General features: G+C 44.2%; 1 protein-coding gene across 9 annotated transcripts in view; it reads right to left on the bottom strand.

Annotated features, from left to right (window-relative positions):
- CCDC38 (coiled-coil domain containing 38) overlaps positions 1-20,491 on the bottom strand; it is a 209,502-nt gene that overhangs the window by 7,893 nt on the left and 181,118 nt on the right. For 8 of the 9 annotated variants that reach the window (XM_029601566.1, XM_029601574.1, XM_029601573.1 and 5 more), the window contains exon 14: positions 10,633-10,835. The exons of the other annotated variant lie outside the window; for it this stretch is intronic. In XM_029601566.1, the coding sequence (XP_029457426.1) occupies positions 10,633-10,835 (203 nt within the window). The remainder of the gene's footprint in view (positions 1-10,632; positions 10,836-20,491) is intronic. 9 annotated transcript variants of the gene reach the window in all.

The following is a 20,491-nucleotide window of genomic DNA, read 5'->3' as shown; positions in this document are numbered from 1 at the left end:
GAGATAGGAGGGCGCATTGTAATGGTCTCATATGAGCCCGCGCCCATGGTATCACCTCCAGAGTGGATGCCATAATGCCGAGGACCTGTAGGTAATCCCAAGCTGTGGGCCGGGTGGCGCTCAGCAGGGCCTGCAGACGATTCCGGAGCTTTGCTCTCCTCTTGGCGGTCAGACTGACCTTGTCTTCCTGGGTGTCGAATCGGACTCCTAGGTATTCCAGCGACTGAGAAGGCTGTAGTGAACTCTTGTTCAAGTTTACTACCCATCCTAGGCTTTCTACCTCTGGATGGCCTAGGAAAGGGGTGCTGGCTCCTCCTTGACCTGTCTTCTGGTAGATGGGGTAATGGAGAGGCGCCCCATTTATTGGCCAGTTTCTCGAGGTCGCTGCCGAACAGGAGGGATCCCTTAAAGGGCATTCTCGTGAGATGTGTCTTGGAGGAGGAGTCGGCCGACCAACTACGTAGCCAGAGCTGTCTCCTGGCTGCCACTGGGGATGACACTCCCTTGGCTGCCGTACGGACTAGGTCGGAGGCTGCGTCAGTGAGGAACGAGAGCGCTGATTCCATCTCTTCTCCCGGGGTGTTGGTTCCTAGCCTGTGATAAACAGGAACGCGTCACCACGGTGCAGCAGGTCGCAATTCGTAGGGGCATGGCTGCCACCTCAAAGGCTTGTTTCAGAATGGCGTCCATGCGCCGGTCATGTGTATCCTTGAGGGCCGCCCCCTCCCCCTCCACTGGAATGGTGGTGCGCTTCACAATTGCGCTAACTATGGCGTCTACCTTGGGGCACGCCAGCAGCTCCTTGGTTGTCGGGTCTAAGGGGTACATGCCAGACAAGGCCCGACCCCCTTTGAATGAGGCCTCCGGCGCATTCCATTCCAAATCGATTAGCTGCTGTGCTGCTTGTAGGAGGGGAAAATGGTGAGCCGTTTGGCGCAGGCCCTCTAACAGGGGATTCATTCTAGGTTCCCCTGGGGTGTCATGGCCCGGGATATCTAGTTCCGACAGGCATTGAGAGACCAGGCCTGGGAGATCCTCTTTCAGAAAGAAGCGCCTCATGGTCCGATATGGTTCAATCCCCGAGGGCAGTTCTCCCTCCTTGGGGAGCTCGTCGTCTTCCTCAGAACAATCTGAATCCCCATAAGTGGGGCTTCCGGGTGGCGAGTGGCCGTGCCTAGGCCTTGAGGGTCCAGGGGCCGGGTCATCCGGTACGTATGGACCCGTTCGGGGAGCAGACTGCATTGAGACAAAGGCATGAATCCCCTTGAACAATTCCACCCAGGAGAGCGAAGCAGGATCTGGCCTTAGGGGGCACCCGGTCTCTCAGGTTCCCTGGCTGCTCACCGTGGCCTGCTAGGTCCGGGGTGTTCCCTGAGGAACTGGCAAGTACGCTGGGCTGCGACCGGTCCTGGCCTGGAACTCCCAGGGCCTCTTCACATTGGGCACATAGGGAGTCTGCTTCCTCGCTCTGTGTAGCTCTGAGGTTGCATGCTAAGCAGAGGCTTAGAGCTCTTATGCCTGAGTCTGGAGGTGCCGGCTCTGCTGACGCATGGGCTCTCTTACGCTCCATCTCGTCTGTTATCTCCCCCCAGCTGGCGTCTGCGCTTTATAATATGCGCCAAAGATGTGCGCCTACCAGTATGCGCTTATCCACGTGCGCGTATCAACGTGCGCTTATCGGCTGGCGCCTATGAACGTGCGCCTATGAACAGGCGCCTAGCAACGGGCGCCTATCAGCATGCGCTTAGCAACGGGCGCCTATCAACGTGCGCTTAGCAACGGACGCCTATCAACGTGCGCCTAACAGTGTGCGACTATCAACGGGCACCTATCAACGTGCGCTTAGAAACATGCGCCTATCAGCGTGCGCGTAGCAACGTGCATGCGCTGTTCAACATGAATCAAGCTGACTTCAATGCATGCCTCTATTGAATATGCACCCAAGTATTTTCGGGCGCCTAACATATACGCCCTTCGCCTGTGCGCTCAGTCTGGCCTGAGTGCTAGTGCGCGGTGACGAACCAGGGCAAAAGGCGAGCAGGCAGGCAAAATGGCGACCTCCTTGGCAGGTTGCCACGTAGGCAGACTCCGCTAATCCTCGCTTCCTCGGAGACCAACAAGTAAAGATGTACGCCTTACCTTATCTTCGGCGCTTCCCGGCTGCGACCCGGGCGGTCTCCGGCTGCGGGGGGAGAGGGTGATTACCGTCACCGCCTCGCTCGAGGAAGTGCACCTGCTGCCTCTAGGCCGCGCCCGAACTCGTCTCGCTCGGGGGCCAAGTCCGCGCCGGGACAGAGGCTGCCTCTAAGCCGCGCCCGAGCCCTTCTCACTCGGGGGCTAGGTCCCTGCTGCGAGCTGGCCACCGGACCGAGGCTCTTACCGCCGAGGGACCACGGAAATCGCCTCAGGAAACTCAACTGGGGAAGGGACCGAATGGTATCACCGCAGGAGTGCGGGGCTCATCTTCAGGTAGGTTTCTTCTATGAATTTAGTCGTTAGAATTTGGAAAAACGCTCAGCGAGCGTGAGGTAGCTCCAAACTGCTTTGGAGACGGAAATTACTGAATTGCTGCACTTCCCTGCGGGGGTATATGTACCCGTGCTGACGTCAGATCCGTCTCCAACTGCTAGCACGAGCACACTATACCCACTTGTTTTGAGTCCATCTGCTACACGCTAGGAAATATACTTTTATAATTTGAAAGAAAATGATTAAGCAATCATAACTAAAGAAAGCAAGTCTCCGTAGACACCAGGATGAATTAGCCATGACGTAACATCATTCAGCAGCAGTGGACTGACCTTTCTCTTAGCTCATAGACCTTTTGCTCTACTGAGCATGTGCAGGAATTCCTGCATGGGAAATGCCTTATGAGCCCCCTCAGTCAATTTTAGAGCCAAGTGTAGGTAGGTAGTCTACTTCTGGGAGGCAGGTAAGTATTTAGCATGACTAAGTCCTGCTATCTATGGAGAACACTGCTTACAGTAAGTGAACTTGCTTTCTCCGTTAACAAGCAGAGCTCAATTATCCATGATACGTGGGGTGTCCCAAGCTGAGGGCTGCAATGGAACGTTTATTGAGTAAGCAACCTGGACTTCATCAGGGAGACTAGACTACTGGGTGAACAGGCTATGCAAAACTTTCCACATTTACTGTCATTCTTTGAGAGCTTGTCCAGACAGTAATGGGATGCAAAAGTGAGCAAAGTTGCTTCCCTTTAGCAGGTGCTCTCATGGCCAGCAGCATAAATAGCCATATGAGATGAACACATCTACCAAATCATGAAATGACTTGAATGAGTAAATGTGAAATGGTTATTTACTCTTTCAGATAATACAAGGACTAGGGAGAACTCCATGAAGTTAGCAAGCAGCACATTTAAAACAAACTGGAGAAAATTATTTTTCCTGCAATGCACAATCAAACTCAGGAATTCATTGTCAGAGGATGTGGTTAAGGTAACCAGTTTAGCTGGGTTTAAAAAATGTTTGGATAAGTTCCTGGAGGAGAAGTCCATAAACTGGTATTAATCAATAAGGAATAACCACTGCTTGTTGCTGGTATTAGGAGCATGGGATCTGTTTAATGTTTGGGTACTTGCCAGGTACTTGTGACTTGGATTGGCCACTGTTGGAGACAGGATACTGGGCTTGATGGACCTTTGATCTGACCCAGTATGGCATATCTTATGTTTTTATGTCATCTGATGATGCTGTGTTGGTCCTTATTCTTTCCTAGCCCAGAAACTTCTAGAGTCTGTTCTGTGCATGTGCGGGAATTCCCGCACTAGTGTCACCACATACCCTCCCTCAGTCAGTGATTGTGTATCTTTTTGTTCTGCTGTCCATGGAGAACACCTGTTGCAGGTAAGAAACTTTGTTTTCTCTGTGAACAAGCATAACCAAAGCAGCCACAGAAGATGGGCCTCTCCAGCTAAGGGTTGCTTGTATTTCTTCTATTTTTTTTGCAACCCATGTACTTGTGTGGGAAGCTTGGCATTTATTTCAAAATGTTACTGAGAACGCACTAAATAAATTTACTGTCTGCTCGAGATTCTCATTCCAAACAATAGTGCCATGCAAAAGTGGGTATGGATGATCATGTTCTGCTTTGCAAATGTCCTGTATGGAGGTAAGGTGTTTAAATGAGTTAATGTGGTGATAGCTCTTAGGTAATGGGCCTTTATCAGGTGTAGAATTTTATAGTTTTTAATTTCATTACAATGTGTAATGCATTGAGAAAGTCATTTAGACAAGGTTTGTGTAGTCACCACATTTCCTTTTATATTTTCTTCGAAGGATATAAATAGTTGAGACAGTTTCCCACCAGCATGACATCACTCAGTAATGAAACTGCCCCGTGGCCACGGGTTCTTCTGTTGCTTGCTGGGTGGGAATCTACTTGTTACTGCACTGGGCCTGGTCTGCATTTTGAGATACAGGGAAAATCACCACGGAGGCGTTTGTGGACTGCAGAAACCTGGGACACTTTCTGCCGGCGTCAACTTGCAATATGCACCATGTTGGGTCCCTGCTTAATTGTAGAACCGCCAAGGGACAAGTATGGTGCAAAATTGTAAGCTGACCCCAGCAGAAAGTGTAATCTCTTGCTTACTCCCTGTGGTGGCCTTTCCCTCCAGCAAGTGAGACTGCAGTAGGATTGGAGACAGAAGCTGCGCAGACACCGCGGTGGCATGGCTCTAGTGCAGGACCGGCACACCATCTTCACATGTTTTTGATCGCGGCCCACACCTCGATTCTTTTACAAATATGGGGGGGTTGATGATCAAAGAACATGGGAAGATGGTGGGTCAGCCCTGCACTAGAGCCACACTACTGCAGGGTCTGCAACACAGTACTTCCACTACAAGCTTTATCGCTGTCCAAAGGACTCACGGCCAAAGGAGTCATGACTTATGGCCCAGCGATTGACTATGTTCCAGCATTGTTGCAAAGCCATATCGAGACGCCTTTGGGCGCAGCCATATAAATAACAACATTTGCACCACAATGTCAAGTACCTTTGGACAGCGATAAAGCCGGTAATAGTGGTACCCGACCCCCTGAGGAAGGAGGTTTCCTCCGAAACACGCTGTGTCGGTACAACGTCGGACTTTACCATTTCACCATCATTACTTTGTGGCTTGACGACGGACATAAAGTTGCAAGTTAAGTACGATTTTGAAGTACATTTAGAGACTTTAAGTACATCGGGGCAGCTATATATTGCATAGCGCCTTTCATAAATAGCTCATTGAGACCAATGATTAAAAGAACTAAAGAAAAGCTTGCGCTATTAAAAGCTTACACCAGCTTAGCCTTTGGGCACCTAATTATGAGGTCTCTCTGAGCTTACCCACTTCCTATGTGTTTCAGGAATTGTTTATTACCTGGAGAATACAACCTAGCATATGCAGTGTTGAGATGATCTTCTGAGGACTGAGAAATAAGGATTACAGTTTTTCCTATGTGGTTGTGTGAATGTCTTTCAAAATGGTATACTCAACTGCAGGAAATAAATTCTTTTGATGCACAGATTTTTCTGTTTTGTTGCTATAGAAGAGTTCAGTATCTTAATTTTGTCTGAAAACAGACTTTTTTTTTTTTTTTTTTGGGAGCAGCATGGGTCTGAATATAAGCCATGTGCAGTCTGAAAAGAAGAACCAGCTCAGTGTTTCAGAGACACTGGGCTCCCTATAACTTGTGGAAAATCAGCAAGGAGAGACAGGACTGGTTTTCTGCTACGCTATGGCCAATTTTCAGGGCATACCATTTTTATTGTGATTTCCCCTATTAATCCATAACCAACTTGTTGCCAGGCCTAGAATAAATATAAATAAAGGAGATAGAGCAGCTTTTAAACTAGAACAAAGGGGAAAGCAGACAGTCACTCAGCAGCTCATGGTTCAGAGGGAGGTATCTTGAAAGGATACTAATGATGCATTAGAATTAGGGCATCCCGACAGTGAGGTTCCAATAATAAGAAAAGTAGTCCAAGTGCCTGTAACTAAAAACTCACCTGAGCTAAAAAATTCTAACTTATCCCTATCAATTAAAAAGCAGAATGAAAATACAAACAAAAAACAAACTTTGAAATGTTTGTATGCTAATGCCAGAAGTCTAACAAGTAAGATGGGAGAATTAGAATGTATAGCAGTGAATGATGACATAGACTTGATTGGCATCTCAGAGACATGGTAGAAGGAAGACAACCAATGGTATAGTGCTATACCGGGGTACAAATTATATTGCAATGACACAGAGGAGCACCCGGGAGGCGGTGTGGCGCTTTATGTCCGGGATGGCATAGAGTCCAACAGGATAAACATCCTGCATGTGACTAAATGCACAATCAAATCTTTATGGGTAGAAATCCCTTGCGTGTTGGGGAAGACTATAGTGACAGGAGTATACTACCGTCCACCTGGTCAAGATGGTGAGACGGACAGTGAAATGCTAAGAGAAATTAGGGAAGCTAACCAAATTGGTAGTGCAGTAATAATGGGAGACTTCAATTACCCCAATATTGACTGGGTAAATGTATCATCGGGACATGCTAAAGAGATAACGTTCCTGGATGGGTTAATAATCTAATTGCAGATATAGTGGGTGAAAGAACTGAGCTGGATCTGGCCTCTGGTTCTTCTGAATATCCCACCCCCAGATGCCGATTCTCACATGCCTTTTTTGGGACAACAGGTACTAATAGCAGCAAAGGGAGAATTAGCATATTCATGGAATGAACCACAGCTCCCTACTTTGCATAAAGGTATTCAGAGATTTCAGAAAGTATATTACCATTATCAGGCATAAATGGTTAGCAAAATTTGAAAGATTATGGCACCCCTTTATAAAATGGCAGCGCCAAAGTACTAAGTGAACAGTATGGTTAACTGGCTGTCATGTAGAGGCTACCCTATAGATTTATGAACCAAAGCTGGAGGGAGGGGGGTTGAAACAGGCAATAAGGAAGAAGGCTGACCACCACTCCGGACTTTATAGGCAGTCTTCCACATATCTTCTAACTTCCATTAACATTCAAGGACAGACTATCTCTTGGTACGCTGAAGGTTATATTAGGAAGTTGGAAATCATCTTTAGAAATATTTATTTATTTTATTTAAATTCTTTTAATATACTGATGCTCAAGACCAGGTCTTATCGTACCGGTTTACAATAAATAAATATTAAGGATTATGGAAGGGTGGTCACTACAGTGTAGCAATTCAGATACGTGTAAAACTCTTGGTATAAACACTTTTTGTCCATTCTTCAGACTCTAATTGCAGTATGTTATGTTTTATTATAGAGATGTGAGAGTAATGGTAGGTACATACATTGGTTCTGTTATGAGGTGTAGAGACATTTCTGTTATACAAATGTCTGTTTTCTGGCATTGTATATTGTTTAATAAAATTTTAATAAAAAAAAAAAAGGACAGAGACAGGACAGAGGCAGTCCAGAAAAAAGCAATGAAGATGGTGTTGGGTTTGTATTGGAAGACCTATGAGGAGAGGCTGAAGGATCTGAATATGTATACTCTGGAAGACAGGAGGTGCAGGAGAGATATGATACAAACCTTCAGGTACCTAAAAGGTTTCAATGATGTATCGACTTCGAACCTTTTCCGTTGAAAATAAAACATTAGAACTAGGGGTCACGAAATGAAATTCCGGTGGGGGGGGGGGACGACGACAACTCAAAACAAACGTCAGGAAATATTTATTCATGGAGAGGGTGGTGGAGGCCTGGAATGCCCTTCCGGAGATGGTGAAGAAGAAAACAGTCAAAGAATTCAAAGGAGCATGGGATAAACACTGTGGATTTCTACAAGCTAGAGCAGGGGTCGGGAACCTTTATGGCTGAGAGAGCCATGAACGCCACATATTTTAAAATGTAATTCTGTGAGAGCCATACAAGACCTACCAAATTAATTTACTACAACCCCCTACTCTCCTGAGAGCCATACAAGACCTGCCAAATTAATTTACTACAATCCCCCACCCTCCTGACCCCCCCCCACCCCCAAGACCTGCCAAAAGTCCCGGGTGGTCCAGCGGGGGTCCAGGGCTCGCAGACAAATCTTTAATAAAAAAGTAAAAATCTAACAAAACCCTCCACCCTCCTGACGCCCCCCAAGACCGCCAAAATTAAATTTACTACAACCCCCCACCCTCCTAACCCCCCCCCCAGGACCTTCCAAAAGTCCCTGGTGGTCCAGCGGGGGTCCAGGAGCGATCTCCTGGACTTGGGCTGTCAGCTGCCAGTAGTCAAAATGGCATCGACGGCCCTTTGCCCTCACTATGTCACTGGGGTCAACCAATGGCGGCGGTAAGAACATAATAAAATGCCATACTGGGTCAGACCAAGGGTCCATCAAGCCCAGCATCTTGTTTCCAACAGTGGCCAATCTAGGCCATAGGAACCTGGCAAGTACCCAAAAACTAAGTCTATTCCATGTTACCATTGCTAATGGCAGTGGCTATTCTCTAAGTGAACTTAATAGCAGGTAATGGACTTCTCCTCCAAGAGCTTATCCAATCCTTTTTTAAACACAGCTATACTAACTGCACTAACCACATCCTCTGGCAACAAATTCCAGAGTTTAATTGTGCGTTAAGTAAAAAAGAACTTTCTCCGATTAGTTTTAAATGTGCCCCATGCTAACTTCATGGAGTGCCCCCTAGTCTTTCTACTATCTGAAAGAGTAAATAACCGATTCACATCTACCCGTTCTAGACCTCTCATGATTTTAAACACCTCTATCATATCCCCCCTCAGTCGTCTCTTCTCCAAGCTGAAAAGTCCTAACCTCTTTAGTCTTTCCTCATAGGGGAGTTGTTCCATTCCCCTTATCATTTTGGTAGCCCTTCTCTGTACCTTCTCCATCGCAATTATATCTTTTTTGAGATGCAGCGACCAGAATTGTACACAGTATTCAAGGTGCGGTCTGGCAGTATTCAAGGTGCGGTAGCCCCTGTGACATAGTAAGGGCAAAGGGCCGTCAGTCCTTTGCCCTTACTATGTCACAGGGGCTACCGTCGCCATTGTTCGACCCCAGTGACATAGTGAGGGCAAAGGTCCGTCGGCGCCATTTTGACTACTGGCAGCCGACAGCCCAAGTCCAGGAGATCGCTCCTGGACCCCCGCTGGACCTCCAGGGACTTTTGGCAGGTCTTGGGGGTGGGGGGTTGTAGTAAATTAATTTTTGAGGTCTTGGGGGGCGTCAGGAGGGTGGGGGGTTTTGTTAAGATTTTCACTTTATTAAAGATTTGTCTGTGAGCCAGATGCAGCCATCAAAAGAGCCACATCTGGCTCGCGAGCCATAGGTTCCCTACCCCTGAGCTAGAGGATGGAAATGAGATAAGCATGCAGGTGGGTAATTTGCTGATATGGTGATTACTACTCTTAGTAGAAGGCATGGAGACTACTACACTTAACCAATATGCTTTGAGGCTTTTAATGCAACTGCAACATTGCTTCCCACTTAGATAGGCGGGGGAAAAGAGGAATTGGATTCAGACAACAGAGGGCTCTGACTTCCCTGTCTGGGATATTGATATGCAGACATAAGAGAAAAAGCACAGGACTGCTTCTACGGCGGTAACTTGCTGGTGTGGCGGTTACTACCCTTAATCAGTAAGCCTTGATACTTTTGATGCAACTCCAATATTGCTCTCTGCTTCAGTGGCAGGGGAAAGAGGATATTGGATTCAAACAGCAACTAACGAGGGCCTCGACTTTTATGGTCTGGGGAACTGATAAGTATGGGGGTAACCTGCACAGAGCAGCAGTTACTACCCTTAACCAATAACCCTTGATGTTTTTGATACAACTGTATCTTGAAACAATCGTACTCTCACCTACAAAAAAGTTCTATTGAACTGACTTAATTTCAAAAAATTCAAAAATAAATTAAGGAAATTTTTGAAATTAAGTCAGTTCAATAGAACTTTTTTGTAGGTGAGAGTACGATTGTTTCAAGATATATTTATAATTCTCATCATAAGCGGAGATGAATACTGGCTATTAGTTTGATACAACTGTAACATCGCTCTTTGCTTCGAAAGAGGGGGTGGGGTGGAAGGAAGGAAGAGGAATTTGGATTCAGAGACAACCAACATGAGCCATGACTTTTTTATAGTCTGGAGTACTGATGCGCAGACATTAAGGAAAAAAACACAGGACTGCTTCTATGGCCAAGTCCATAAGCAAAGCACGTCAAGCAACACTGACTGATACATGGGGAGAAACTGCACGGAACGGCAGATACTACCATGGGAAGCTTGCTGGGCAGACTGGATGGACTATTGGTCCTTCTCTGCCATCATTTCTATGTGATACTCCAACCGATGTGATATTCCAAATCGAATGTCGGTATATAAAAATAAATAAATAACTAAATGTTTCTATAAACAAGACCATTTTATTATTTCCTTTATTGCTATGGTTTGTTTAATGATTATGCTGTTCTGTGATGCATAAATAGCTTAATTTGAAAAATTAAAAATAACAGATGTGTTTTGTCTGATCCTTCATGTTTTCTAAAAATGCTACACATCTTACAAATGTTGCCAGTGATATGTAAACTTATGAGCACAACTGTATATGATAATTTTGAAATTGACTGTACCTCATTCTCCGTTCCTTCTTCTTTGCCTTCTGGGCTGCTTCCAAACTGTCCTTGGAGACGGCCTCCAGCAGTTCGTACAGCTCATCAATGCGACGCTCAATGGAGGACAGCATATTGATTGTGCTGACTGTGGTTTCACTCTCTCCAATGCACGTTAGGTACACATGAGAGATTTTATGGTTTAGCACATCTATTAACTTTTCCTGGTATATTCAAAATGAAAGAAAAACAACACATCCTTTTTAACACCGATTTCAGTGTTTTCACATTCCTTATTGTCCATGCCATACCAATCCAGACAAGTGGGTTATATTGCCTCTGCCAGCAGATGGAGACAGAACCAAAAAAGGCTCAAAGCTGATTTCACTCCCCTAAAAGGAATGGTGCTGCCTTCAGCTCTTCAGTATTTCTCTGTCTCCAGCAGATGGTGCAAACAGGTGGATTGAGACTGCAGCTATGAGTAGGCCATTCCTGGGGAGATTTTAGACCCAGGTTTCCAGTGGAGTGTAGGCCAGGTCTTGGATGCGCTCTGAATGATGGTCCTGGTGGGTCTGATTCTCCCATCTCCTTTGGGACCCAATTCAATTGGCCAGAACTGCCACACTGATGGGACAAGCACTGGGTGGTCCTAGGGGGAAAACCCTGATTCATTAACTGCACAGCAAAGATAGATTCCTTGACATCAGCAAAATTGACAAGAACCTGTATTTCTCCCTGCAGACAAATGCAGAGGTGAAACTTTTCCATGTCAGCGGTGTACGGGACCAACTGGACAGATTTGCATCACCCTGCCACCATGAGACACACAGCCCCTCCTTTGGACCGAAGCTGAAGACTAGCAGAGACTTAATCCTCACTTTCATGCAATTGTGAGCAGCTGAGCTGAAGCCCTTTGTTACTGTCCAGTGACAAAGACAGCCTCTCTAGCTCCATACCTCCAGGTCTGAGGGAAATGGAAATGTCAAAGAGTGAGACCCGGGAGCAGACTTCACCACTGAATGGCAGTCACTAGAACTCTTCACGGTGGTGAGAAAAAAGGGGTTAAATTCCCAGTTCTATTTTCAAAGGCTAATTACCTAGGACTTAATAACACTCTTATGCAAGTTTAAGCTAAGATGATGTGATTCTATTGCTCTTATAATCTGATAAGTTCCTGATTTATTTATAAGCTTTTTTATACCGAAGTTTAGCTAAATGCCTTCACTCTGGTTTACAGATAAAACAACATATTACAATTTGGGAAGCAACTGACAAACAATATGTTACAAAATAAGGAATAACAAGAAATGGATCAACTTATATAACAGATAACTGCTGGTCGAACTGCTGGTTGAACAGTGTAACGGGGAAGGTAAAAGCTATAGTTGGATTGTGATACCTGTAGTGGGTTGTTTATAGCCAACTTCGAATATCGATGCCAATTAAGCCTGCGATTAAATATTGAATATCAACAATTTTGAATAATAACAGCGGGTCAACCGTTATCTGTAGTAGACTCGCCAGTGTTAATACTTAACAGACAGTGGTTGGTAGTTTAACAGTGGTTGGTTATTTAATAGTCAGTAGTTGGTTATGTTGTTCGTTGTGTGTGATTAGCCAATTCCGTCTTTGAAGGTTTGTCTGAAGAGCCATGTTTTGAGTTCTTTTTTAAATGTTTTGGGGTTGGTTTGTGAGCTTAGGTGCTCTGGTAGTGAGTTCCATAGTTTAGGTCAGGGGTCGGGAACCCATGGCTCGCGAGCCAGATATGGCTCTTTTGAGGGCTGCATCTGGCTCGCAGACAAGTGTCGCCACACTTTCCCGCTGACCCAGCTGCTCCCCGGTCCTCCTCCACCCGGGCGGAACGCGGCAGGACAGCTGGAGTCAGCGGCACCGGCGTGCTCTCTTCTTCCCGCCGCCCTCCGCGGCCCGGAAGAGGAAGTGGAGAGTATCGGGTGCGTGCGCGGCAAGAAGAGGCCAGGCTAGTGCGCTCGGCATCGGCCCGAAGAAAAGAAGACTGCAGCGCGGCTCGGAGGAAAATGAAGAGCTTCAACCGCGGCCGATGGGACTCCGCCTCCGCGAGGGCTGAAAATGAAGAGGTTAGCGTTGGGAGGAGGCTGCTGCTGCCGCGAGTTCCCGGGGTGGGGGAGAGAGAGAGTGAATGAGCGAGCAAACACACACACGCTCCCCCCCCCCCCACGGGGGGGGGGGGCATAAGTAAGAGAGAGCATAAGTAAGAGAGAGATCATGTGTGTCTATGTGTGATTGAGAGCTGGTTTAGGTGATGGAGCATGTGAGTATGTGATTGAGAGCCTGTGCTTAAATGAGAGAGAAAGAGACCATGTGTGTCTGTGTGTGATTGAGAGCTGATTTAGGTGAGGGAGCATGTGAGTATGTGATTGAGAGCCTCTGTGTAAATGAGAGAAAGAGAGGACATGTTTGTAAGCATGTGAATGAGAGTCTGTGTGTGAGAGAAAAAGACAGCATGTATTTATGTGATTGAAAGCCTGTGTGTGTGTGTAAGCGTGAAAAGATAGAAAGCATGTGTGTAAATGTGTAATTAAGAGCCTATATAAGTGAGAGAGAAAAAACATGTGTATATGTGAGTACTGAGAGCATGTGTGTATAGGTGTGTCATTGAGAGCCAGTGTGAGAGAGAGCGCTGGTATGTGACTGAGAGAGGAGAAAGTTCCAAGCAAACCACCCCACCTCCTGCTAATTCAGAACAATCTCAGGACACCTGGATATCAAACGTTCCCAGGTATGCAGAGCAAAAAAATGTTTGTATCCTTATTATTTTTCATTACTGGGTCTTTATGTCTGCTATTTTGAAATATTTTGTTGGTATCTGGAAATGTTTTATATGAGTTTTTAATTATTGGATATTCCACTCATCAGCTGTTTTGAAATATGTTCTTTTTGTTAGTACAGTTTTACTGCTGATGATTTTATATTTCTTGATTTGTTTTATAAGGATGGGTGATGTTTCTTTTTTCCTTTGTTACACTGCATACAGAGACTGGCTTGTTGCAGTTTCCAATTCATTTTTTTCTGTATGCTTCTTGTTATGCGTTTTGGTCTCTTTATTCTATGTTAGGTGAGGGACAGCACGTGATTCAGGTGAGGTTTTCTGCTGGCGTGTAGTTTCTGTGTAGGACTCTATAGCAGCCTGACTTGGTCCGTTTTCCTAATAGGAGATATATTGGTCTCTTAAGGCCTGGTGTAATATTTTCAGAGACTTATTGTACTTTAAAAGTGTGATCTTACATAAAATGCACACATTTACTTGTATTTAGTTTTAAACATATTGTATGGCTCTCATGGAATTACATTTTAAAATATGTGGCGTTTATGGCTCTCTCAGCCAAAAAGGTTCCTGACCCCTGGTTTAGGTCATACAATAGAGATGGCTCTGTTTCTTACGTTGGATAATTTGGCGTTTGATATTGATGGAACGTCTAATTGTAGTTTGCAGGTGGTTCTTATGGTGCGTTGTGGTCTGTGTTTCTGTAAGATGTTGTTTAGGGAGGTGCTTTCAACGTTGTGTATTGTGTTGTGTAAGATGGTTAGGGTTTTGAATTAGATTCTTTTTTCTATAGGTAGCCAAGGAGCTACCACCCAGGAAAAGATCTAGGCATCATAGTGGATAATACTTTAAAATCGTTGGTTCAGTGTGCGGCAGTAGTCAAAAAAGCAGACAGAATGTTAGGAATTATTAGGAAGGGAATGGTTAATAAATCGGAAAATGTCATAATGCCTCCGTATCGCTCCATGGTGAGACCACACCTTGAATACTGTGTACAGTTCTGGTCGCCGCATCTCAAAAAAGATATAGTTGTGATGGAGACGGTACAAAGAAGGGCAACCAAAATGATAAAGGGGATGGAACAGCTCCCCTATGAGGAAAGACTGAAGAGGTTAGGGCTGTTCAGCTTGGAGAAGAGATGGCTGAGGGGGATATGATAGAGGCCTTTAAGATCATGAGAGGTCTTGGACGAGTAGATGTGAATTGGTTATTTACACTTTCAAATAATAGAAGGACTAGGGGGCATTCCATGAAGTTAGCAAGTAGCACATTTAAGACTAATCGGAGAAAATTCTTTTTCACTCAACGCACAATTAAGCTCTGGAATTTGTTGCCAGAGGATGTGGTTAGTGCAGTTAGTGTAGCTGGCTTCAAAAAAGGTTTGGATATGTTCTTGGAGGCGAAGTCCATTAACTGCTATTAATCAAGTTTACTTAGGGAATAGCCACTGCTATTAATTGCATCAGTAGCATGGGATCTTCTTAGTGTTTGGGTAATTGCCAGGTTCTTGTGGCCGGGTTTGGCCTCTGTTGGAAACAGGATGCTGGGCTTGATGGTCCCTTGGTCTGACCCAGCATGGCAAGTTCTTATGTTCTTATCTTTTTGACAACATTTGGGGTGCTAGAGCACTCCACTGGCTGGGACAGTCATAGGGAACTGGCTGGGCAAGAGGATGAGGAAATTGCCGATCTAGTCTTGAGTTGGCCAAGATGATGAGGGATCTATATTCCCTTTCCATGGAAGAAAAGGGTATGGTATTAAATCACCTATGGGGGTTGTCTTCATCTTTTAAGACCACAATCTGTGATGGAAGCACAACATTTAGGCTCCCCAACGATAGAAAGGTTGGGTCTTGCTGAGGGGGCAAATCTCAAACCTGCAGTTCCTGGATGGATTCACAGCTGGTGAGTCTCACAAGGTGGAGGTAAGTGATGCCACAGTATCCATGTGGCTTGGTTCAGACTATTTCAAGTTGGGGCTACAGTGTTTATAGCTGTGCTTCTTGGGAATCAAAACAAACAATTGCCTTCAATTATCTTAGCTTTGACATAGGATACTGAAGCAGCACCAGACCCCCAGAAGGGGAATTAAGTCAGCTTTAAGCTGTTTTTCTCTGACTTCTTTTGCTGGCAGGCGGCACATAGCCCACTTCTCAAGACTAGTCTAGCAGAACTGAAGGAAAAGAAATTAACAGGTAAATTTAAGTTTCACCTTTCATTGTAAAATAACCTAAAACATGGGTAGAACGTCAGTAGTTTTAATTCATTTTGTTTTAACTTGATCTTTTTATTTTTTTGCTTCATCCAGTCAGAACACCATCCTCCATTTCCTTGGTTTCCAACTCAACTGGAGCCTTTTAACATTCTAGATCTCAGCCAGTCAAAAATATCAGCACCCAGGCAAGGAACTGAACACCTGATCCCAACACTGGGTCAGTTGATCAACCTGAATCAAACATGATAGGGCTGATAAACTAAATATGAGTTCAAATTAATGTGCATGCTGACCTGTTAGCACAGGACTTCCCAAACCTGTCCTAAGGGCCCCACAGCCAGTCGAGTTTTCAGGATATTTATTTATTTATTTATTTATTTAAGGTTTTTATATACCGGCAATCATGAGCACATATCTTGCTGGTTTACATGAAACGGGAGTGCATTAAATACATCAACTAGAACTGTGGTGATCGAAGGAGCAGTTACAAATAACAAGGGTAGCAGAACTTGGATAAGAAGGAAGAGATAGATATCTACAATGAATATGCATAAGATAAATTTGGATATCATGGAGGCTCAGTATATGCAGATTTAACTTGTGCATATTCATTGTGGGTATTCTGAAAACCTGACTGGCTGTGGGGTCCCAGGGACAGATTTGGGAAGCCCTGTGTTAGCACATGTATTAATTACCACTTTATGAACGAAGGTCCTCAAAATTGAAAACAAATGGATGTTTAGGTAATATGCAGGCACGTTAAATGTTGATGTGCCAGCATATGCCAAACAGGTATTTATTTATTTATTTATTTATTGGAGATTTTTATATACCGCGGTACGTAAAGGTCTACATCACCTCGGTTTACAGAAAACAATAACATAGCACAATGCTTTACAAGTAACAAGTTATACAGTAAGAATACATAGCATGCTAATGACCTAATCAGTCATTAATAAGCTATGTACAAAGGCCCCCCCCCCCCCATTAGTAAACTGCTAGTTTACCAAATCAGCATGTTAGTAGTTCAGAACTGGGGGGAGGACATGTTCTTGGCCTTTACCTTAACTACCAATAAAAACAAAGTCACCCCTTCCATCTGATGCCAAAAACAATCACCCCACTCACCTACCCACTGACAAAAGAAAATTACACTCTTTCGCTCCCGATCTGCTCTCTATCCTCCCAGTATTCTCCCTAATGCTGAGCAGGCTGGAGTACCAATCTGGTGTTCAGCGATGAGCTATGGTTCTGCTTTGAACTTGAGGTCTCTGGTAGGCAGGATTAGATCACTGCTGGATGCAAGGCCATTAATGTTGTCTCCTGCCGGTTTGGCATTAGGAGCTTTTGGGGGTGAGAGAACGATTTGAGGAGTAAAGTTTTTTGCATTAGTTGGGTGGGAGGTGGGATTAGAGAATGGGTGGTGATGGTTTCAGCATCAGAGGGTGGATGGGAGGGAGCTGATATGTTTTTGTATCGATAGTATGGGTAACATTTTATTTCAGTGCTATCTTTGGCGAACTTTTCATAGTACTCACACTATGCACATCATTAGCTTACTACATCAATAGAGAATCTAAATACTTAGTGCCACACTAAACAATGTGCATTCATTTGTAGCACACATTTTTTTTAAAACATGTTTTTAGGATATTAGCTAAGACGCACAAGAAATAGAGAAAGATTTTACTTAAAGAAATTGCATAAGGACCATCATACTAAGCACTACCGGTCCGAAAACCTTCTTTGCTTTTTAAATAATTATCGGTCCAAGAGTCCGGATATATTTTTGTTATTTTTTTTTTTGCAAATAAACTGAAAATGAAAGCACACTTATCTTTGCCCCTCTTGTTATCTTTGGTATGAGAATCCCATCAATCCCGACATGTGCCGTGTTTCGAGGTAAAACCTCTGCTTTAAGCAGAGGCACATGTCGGGATTGATGGGATTCTCATACCAAAGATAAGAAAGGGACAAAGATAAGTGTCCATTCATTTTCAGTTTATTTGCAAAAAAAATTACCAAAAATATATCCGGACTCTTGGACCGATAACTATTTAAAAAGCAAAGAAGGTTTTCGGACCAGTAGTGCTTAGTATGATGGTCCTTTTGCAATTTCTTTAAGTAAAATCTTTCTCTATTTCTTGTGTGTCTTAGCAGTGGTTCCTAGGTGACTCTATTAGAAGCTCCAGTGAGTAAACTTCCCCACCTGCATATATGTTCTCTTTGCAGCCACTGCGGCAGCCTCTGCCTCACATGGTGCATTAGTGGTTGGGGGTAGTGCAGTGGCAGATTTTGAGGTGCTTGGATTCCCTCCCCTCTGGGACAGGAAGCTATCTTCATGCATGATAAACTGCATTTGCCTCAGCTGGAGGTAGCTTTCTAGATGCACTCGAGCCTGTTATCAATTATTTATTATTTATGAACATATGATATTCTGCCTTTCCCAGTTTGGTTTCAAGGCAGATATGGATATGTCCTGACCACAAGAATCTGTATAGCATTTGCTGATTGGTCTGAGGTAATGTGTCAGGAGAAAAGATGGTCATTTCCTGGTTTCAAACCAGTGAATCTTCATTTAGAGTTCTGTGTGCAATTTAGGAGACCACACCTTGAAATTATATTAAACTGGTTGCAGTCAGTCTTCATAAACAAGTAGTAGTGACTGCTGCTGCTCAATGCAGGTTATCCCCATGCCTTTTTTGTTAAGGGTAATCACTGGCACTCTGTGCAAGTTATGCCCATGCCTTCTGTTAAGGTTAGTATCTGCTGCTTCATGCATGTTAATGGAAGGCATGGGGATTAAGGGTAGTAGCATAGATATAGCATAAACCAGTAAGATCCTTGGTTGCACAGTGTCATACATTTGGATTACCCAGCCTTAATTTCAAACTTCCAGCATTGGCATGCAGACATCTTTAAAATTTCATTTATTTCTCTTCCTATGTTATATTGCATCCACAGGCTGCTTATTATCAGATGATATAGGCAGTTTGGAGCCAATCTGTCTATATACCTTTTAATTAAGTTCTTGAATTAATCAATCTGGTGGCTATGGACTTAAATACTTCGTGCCCCACTTTGGCATTTGAGACTGCACAATCAGGCAAGCTCCTGGAGGAGAAATCCATGAATCGCTATTAATCTAGTTTATTAGGGGATTAGCCATTGCTTATTACTGGCATTAGTAGCATGGGACTTATTTCAAGTGAATACTTGCCAGCTATTGGTATCCTGGACTGGCTACTGTTAGAAACAGGATGCTGGGCCCGAGGGCCCTAGGTCCAACCCAGTATAGCATCTTCTTATATTATTTTGCTCATGCCTACATGGTGCTCAGTATGGGACAGAAGGCTCAATGGGCCTGGATATAGATGGCCGACCCGGTGCTTATGCAAATAAGAGTGGTATACAAGTCAGTGGTGGAGCCAGTCAGTCAGCCATGCTGGTTTTAATCAGTGTCTATGTCTGGTCTGTGTCAGCCTTTCAATTTTGAGCCTGGTAAACATTTCAATCATTCTGCACTTGCTAAATTCCTGTAATATCATCTTGTTACTTGCAGTCGCTCATTCCCTGCAGGTGAAACCAGGCATGGTTCGTTGGGGGTATGGCAGTGATGCTTACATACCTTCGCGCTTGGGCACGCCCTATCAGGCATGTATCCTTGCAGCAGACATCGAACACACAGGGTAGCCAACAACAATAAGACAGGCCATTCTGTACAATAATATTCCTCAGGCCAAAACATCTAAAGTTCTGGAATAATTCTTTATATAATATCTTGGCTCGCTCAAATAATGACCATTCACTATTGGTCTTCTGGATCAGGTAGGACCAGGGGATGCTCACACACTTGCATGTCATTATTTTTGGTGCATTCCTTCTTTCTCTTTTGCAGTGATCCAGGCACCAGTCAAATGCTGTGATTTACCCTGGTGATAGTCCATGTGCAGCTTTGCCTTCAGAGTACTAAGCATTGACAATGTTTTGAAATGTCATTGTCAGCTTTGGTCTGTAAGTAATTTGGACTTCAGTGCCTGTACTATTCCTGTCTACAGTCCCAGACTGAGTTGACCAGTCCAACTTTGAAAAAGGTTGCTGCACTCCCGTGCATCTCTGTTTTATACAGATATTCTTATAGAAAAAAACAATGAAGTGCTAACTTGTTAAGGTTGTGCCAATAGCATCCTATCTGTTTAAAAACCTATACATATAACACATCTTTGTAGGAGGAATATCCTGTGATGGCCTCCAGCAGCAATAGTCCTTAATGCCATTTCCTCTTCCACAAGCTGTTACTTCTGCTAATAACTAGTCATATTCCAGGCAGTACAGTTTCTTCGAGTATTTAACAAAGCAACTTGTGCGGCTACCATGTGATTAATCTCCCCATTCCAGCCGGTGATTTCAAGCATGGTCTAGTTTCTAGTGTAGACAGGTGAGCTCTAAGAAACCTAGAAAGCGACAATGTAATACTGTGGACACATTACCATCTCGTTTTCTTTTCCATTGCACATTATAATCCCCCAACATTTGCTGATACAGCTGTAAGCTCTCTTGCAAGATCCTGTTGCTCTTGCATCCTATGTAGTAGTAGTAGTAATTATATCTCTTTCTGCAAGGTTCCATACCCAGCTCTTTGTAATTTGGCAGATGTTTTTCTTGCAAATTACATAAATGTACGTGTCTATTGCTAAATGTATGATATATGAACACTTCGAATTACTCTAATTGGCTACTTATAATATTTGTGTCATGAGGTAAACCGTTGAGATCTTCACTTGGAATGACGGTATATAAAATGGCAAAAAAAAAAAAAAAAAACCAACCCAATTTAGGACACTAGTCCCAGTTTGAGCCATC

This window comes from Rhinatrema bivittatum, chromosome 4 (genome assembly GCF_901001135.1).
Source record: "Rhinatrema bivittatum chromosome 4, aRhiBiv1.1, whole genome shotgun sequence".
NCBI lineage: Eukaryota > Metazoa > Chordata > Amphibia > Gymnophiona > Rhinatrematidae > Rhinatrema > Rhinatrema bivittatum.
The sequence above is the reverse complement of the archived record's forward strand: the minus strand, read 5'-3'. Positions and strand labels throughout refer to the sequence as shown.